This window comes from Microchirus variegatus, assembly GCF_963457635.1.
Source record: "Microchirus variegatus genome assembly, chromosome: 10".
NCBI classification, from domain to species: domain Eukaryota; kingdom Metazoa; phylum Chordata; class Actinopteri; order Pleuronectiformes; family Soleidae; genus Microchirus; species Microchirus variegatus.
In genome coordinates, this window is record NC_139811.1 from 8,214,128 (window position 1) to 8,219,668 (window position 5,541).

At 40.3% G+C, this 5,541-nt stretch overlaps 1 protein-coding gene across 1 annotated transcript; it reads left to right on the top strand.

The window, feature by feature from the left end:
* Positions 1–1,639: 1,639 nt before the first annotated feature.
* Positions 1,640–5,129, top strand: kpna2 (karyopherin alpha 2 (RAG cohort 1, importin alpha 1); the record flags this gene model as incomplete). Its single annotated transcript, XM_083896110.1, has 10 exons — positions 1,640–1,696; positions 1,791–1,931; positions 3,059–3,147; positions 3,263–3,531; positions 3,619–3,713; positions 3,833–4,096; positions 4,193–4,426; positions 4,512–4,694; positions 4,785–4,934; positions 5,024–5,129. 10 exons carry the CDS (start codon positions 1,640–1,642, stop codon positions 5,111–5,113), a joined length of 1,572 nt encoding a protein of 523 aa, XP_083752236.1. The 3' UTR covers positions 5,114–5,129.
* Between the last annotated feature and the right edge of the window lie 412 nt (positions 5,130–5,541).

Genomic DNA, 5,541 nt, shown 5'->3' on the forward strand with positions numbered 1-5,541 from the left:
CCCGGACATCAGTAGTCTGCTTGGTCCAATTTCTATAACCTTACTGAAGGTATTGGTAATAAGCTATTGTAAATGAAACGCGCCGCAGTAGTGATCGACTGACATTGTGTATTTGAAGGTTCCTGCCCTGTTTGTAAAAAAAAAACAAAAAAAAAACACACAAATTTGTCAGATTTTGACTTTGATTTTCTTTTCTCTTTTTGTATTACAGCTGAAGAAATATTGATGTATATGGAACTTAATAAAAATGTAAATACTGATTCCATCCCTTCTTGTAATGATATGTAGTGACACCTCCACCATTTAAGAAGTTTGTGGGGGGAAAAAAGCAGAAGTGTAAGAAATGATTTTTTTTTTTTGAAATATTTACGGGACAGTGTGTTTGTGTAAATGGGAAAATGTATTTGGGATGATTTGAATTTCATGAATATTGGCACCAGCAGCCCTCATGTGGAGGATAAAGCGGTAGAAGATGAATATTTGTTTTATTTGTCGAATGGAATGAAGGGCATAATAAATAATAATAAATAATAAATATATATTTATAAATGACATTTAAACACCATTTAAAGGGCCCAAAAATATTTTTTTTTCCCCCTAATTTTCAATTTGGTCGTCAGACAGTGAATCTGAGATTACACGGGAAATTGGGATTGACAAAAAGCTAGAAAGTCGCTTCCTTCAAAGAAAAATAAAAGCCCCTGCGCTGCTTGTCACTGTTTCTGTCAATTATAGCGAGTAATGAGTAAATGAGCTGGGGAAAAAATAATTCAATAAATAAATACATTTAAAAAAAACTAGTCAAATCTAATCCAACTCTGTAATAGAATGTGAATTAAACAAACCCAGCAGCAGCATAATGTCGAGATTAGGATTAGGATTATGCTAGTAGTAATTATGGTTAAGGTTTGAGAAAGTCTCCTGTGTATTGTGTGTGGCACATTTTCATGCCTTAAAAAAAAAAAAAAAAACTGGCAAAACGTTAAATGTATACTCTTTACACATCAAACGTACACTTTAATCTGAATGATTTATAGTTATTTAATGTTTTAATGTATTTAACTGTGTTATATTAACCAGAAAGAGAAAGGAAACGCTGTTTTTCTGCTGCCGTTATACAGTTTTTTAAACTCGTGCTCTCTCCACACACACACACACATGCGGTCAAGGTCTCGCGATGTTAAGCGTAGCGACGTGACGACGTCACTTCCTGTGAGCTCTGTGATTTTTTTTTAAACAGGCCAATGAAGTGAGGCGGTTGGATGCGAACGCTCGAATAGTCCAATCAGGACGCTGTGTGGGAACAATTTAAAGGTCAGTACGGGACTTTGTGCCACTACAACTTCTCCTCCGGCGGAAGGTAACGACTATGTTCTGCTCACGTTTCTTTACAACTATCGAAAAGTACATTTTTTTGTTTTATATACGACTGTTTGTTGAACTTAGCTAACTTAAGCTAACCCCTGTGTTATAGACGGAGTAGACGAGCTGCTCTGTCTTGTTGTGTTTGTCATTCGTGTTACAACAGGATCACGAGGCAGTTCCCGGTGTTCCCACCATAACTCTTTTTATGTTGAATTTCTCAGGAATAACGTCACACAGACAGTTTGCTTTACCGCTGCTGAGAAACCTCCTAAACATGTCTGAGAACGCGGATCGTCTGAATAAGTTCAAGAACAAAGGCAGAGATGCTAATGTAAGGTGTTTTTTTTTTGTTTTTTTTAATCCGAACATTTGACAGTTGCCTGTTTTGAGTACACACGTTTGACATGGTTTTCTAATGAATGCAGGAGCTTCGACGCAGGAGAGTGGAGGTGAACGTGGAGCTCCGTAAAGCCAAGAAAGATGACCAGATGTTCAAGAGAAGAAATGTGGCCGCGTTTCCTGACGAGGCCACTTCTCCTCTGCAGGAGAGGAGTCAGAACTGTCAGGTATGTCAGGGCTCTCCCACCTTTTAAAGTTGGTTTTTAAACCGCTTCAATTGCCTGTTGTAGTAGTATTATTATTGTATTTATCATATTCTGTTTTAAATTCTGTCCTAAACACTGACAGGAAATAATCTGTTAGAATACCGTGAAAAGAGTCGACATGGAATGTTTTGACTCCACCCTGATCCTGGACAAATGACTATGAATTTTGTTATCTGGTTTATTTTATAATCTATAGCAACACATACATACATATATATATATTTATAGATAGATAGAGAGGGAGAGATTTTTTATAGATTATATATTGAGAGGGGTGGATACATTTTTATATCCATCTATATATGATAAAGAAGGATCGATAGATTTTTATATATAAAGAGAGATGGATACATTTCTATATCTATATATTATTTAGATGGGTCAATAGATTTTTATATATAAAGCGAGAGATGGATCCTTTTTTTTATTTTTTTTTTTTATTTATCTATACATGATATAGATATATAGATGGACATAAACATGTTTATATAGAGAGAGATATGGATAGATTTTGTATGTGAGAGAGTTCAAACGATTATGTTTGTAAGCGATTCATCTGTCAATTATTTTCTCAATTAGTCGTTTGGTCCATAAAATGTGTCAAGTCGGGATGATGTTCTCAAATGTCCAAAACCCCCAAAAAACTTTCTTTTTTTTTAATCAGTTTTAATGATTTATTTGTTATATGGGAGCAAACAAAAAATCACTTTTAAGAAGCTGAAAAATCAGAAAACAGTCCTAGTTCAGTAGTCTTAAACTTAAAATGATATAAATATAGAGCAATCATGGCTCTCGTTTATTGTAACGTTATTGTGGAGGAATGTTGTATAGTTTCCTCTTCAGTCCAAACATCCTTTGTTTCTGCTGGAATGACGTGTCAGTCACATGATCTCTATACATCCTTTATTCACTGACTCAATATCTGTTTCACTTTGATTTTTTTATTGATTCGCCAGCTTTTCCACCTACAATAATGTAACATTTTCCATTCTGCTTTTTTTAATGTGCGTACAATAGACTGAAACTTCCTTGGTAAAGATTAATCCGCCCCTATACATGTATTAAAATATTGTTTCTACAAATTGCAGGCTGCCAGGCAGTGGACCGTAGAAGAGATCGTCGCCGGCGTGTACAGTGACAACGCCGAGTCCCAGCTCCAGGCTACACAGGCCGCACGGTAAGAACGGTTCATTAAAGATCATCGAACGTCGAGCTTTACCACGCAATCGCGACTGACCAAGTGCTTCTGCTGTGACTTATTTTTACTGCGTTGTCCCCCAACAACAACACAGAAAACTGCTGTCTCGTGACAAGCATCCTCCCATTGACCAGCTGATCAGCGCTGGGCTCATCCCCAAGTTTGTCTCGTTCCTGGGGCTGGTGGACTGTCCGCCAATTCAGTTCGAGGCGTCCTGGGCCCTGACCAACATTGCCTCCGGGACGTCCGACCAGACGGTTGCCGTCGTTGGAGGCGGAGCCGTTCCTGCCTTCATTAGCCTCATTACATCCCCTCACCAGCATATCAGCGAGCAAGCAGTCTGGGCTCTTGGAAACATTGCTGGTAATTGACTGAATATATTTTTTGATTGTTAAGCATTTACATGAGTTGTTTGTCAAGATCTAAATGTTCTCCCCTCTTCCTCTTTAGGTGATGGATCAGCTCTTAGAGACAAGGTCATCAAGCATGGAGCTGTGGCTCCCCTTCTCAGTCTGATGGCAGTCCCTGATCTGTCCATGTTTAATGTAAGAATTCAGACCGTTCCCTCCTTTTTACATGCTTAACTGTTCATACGTTTGGTTGTCCACTAGGGGGAGCCCTCACATCAAACTAATGCCTTCACTCTCACTTGATTTCTTTGCAGACCGGCTATGTGAGGAATGTGACATGGACGCTGTCGAACCTCTGCCGCAACAAGAACCCCTCCCCGCCTTTGACTGCCATCCAGCAGATCTTACCCGCTCTCATCCGCCTCCTGCACCACGATGACCTGGAGGTCCTGGCCGACGCGTGTTGGGCCGTGTCTTACCTAACGGACGGCTCAAACGACCGCATCGAGGTGGTGGTCCAAACCGGCGTGATTCCCCGCCTTGTGAAGCTGCTCGGCTTCGATGAGCTGTCTATCATTGTACGTATATGCGGAGCGTCGTGCTGTCTGTGTCATTTACCCTGAGGTCCTCCCCAGCTTTTTATATAACGACCCCTCTCTCTCGCCCATCCTCAGACCCCCGCACTGCGAGCCATTGGCAACATTGTGACCGGGACAGATGAGCAGACTCAGGCAGTCCTTAATGCAGGGGCGCTGTCCATGTTCCAACGGCTGCTGCGGCACAAAAAGGCCAACATCCAGAAAGAGGCGGCCTGGACTCTGTCCAACATCACTGCAGGAAGGGACACCCAAATCCAGGAGGTCATGGACGCAGGCCTTGTTCCTTTTATGATCGAAACTCTTGCACGGGTATGTTTGGCTCTCTTTGAATTTTGACCGATTCCTTCATTGTTCCAAGTTTTTAGTAAATGTCCATCTTCCTTCCTCTCTGCAGGGTGACTACAAAACTCAGAAAGAGGCAGTATGGGCTATTACAAATTTCACCAGCGGGGGCAATGTTCAGCAGGTGGTTTATCTTGTTCAAGAAAATGTGCTCGAGCCTCTTTTGAATCTGCTCTCGTCGAAGGACAGCAAAATTATCCTGGTCATCTTGGATGCCATCACCAACATCTTCCTGGTGAGTGCTTTTGTCGTTTTAATGTGATTTTTCGATTACAGCTGGCGAGGCGGGATGTCTGTAAAATAATATTTCATATTTTTGTGTCAGGCTGGAGATAAAATTGGTGAGTCTGACAAGCTGAGTCTCATGATGGAGGAATGTGGTGGACTGGACAAGATCGAAGGCCTGCAGTCCCATGAGAACGAGATGGTGTACAAAGCAGCGCTCAACCTCATCGAGAAGTACTTTTCTGAAGAGGTAAGTGACTTCAAAACGGTTGCACTCTTAGAAAATCGTGTTATGCTTTCTCCCCGAGTCTCACTGTGTTGTATTTTCTTCTTTTAAAGGACGAGGAGGTGCAAAGTGTGGTCCCAGAATCGACCACTGATGGTTATGCCTTCCAAATCAGCGAAAACCAAAGCACTTTCAACTTCTAGGTGTCTTTCTAACCCCCTGTACTGTACTCTCACCACTACTGTTCGTCTTTTTTCTATGTGTGTCTTTGTACATACAGTGTTTATTTTTTTTAATGTGACTGAAAAACATGTAAATAAAGTTGTCATGTTATGTGTGGGAGTTATTTCACTACAGTGTGCATTGAGCTGTTCTGCAAAAGTAGTGTATTTACACCAATTATAAATTATTATTATTATTCTTATATATTTATAAATACTTTTCCATGTTGTGCCTAAGTTGGAACATTGTTGAGAGTATTATAGAGTAAACATTAACAAATGTGTGTAAATGCAAAACAGAATTGAGTTCAAATGATGTTTCTGTCCATGGAGCATCTTTCTTAGGGAGGATGTTCACCTGCATTTGTACAGTTCTGTCTGTTGACTCTAGATTTGGTTACTTTATTAAT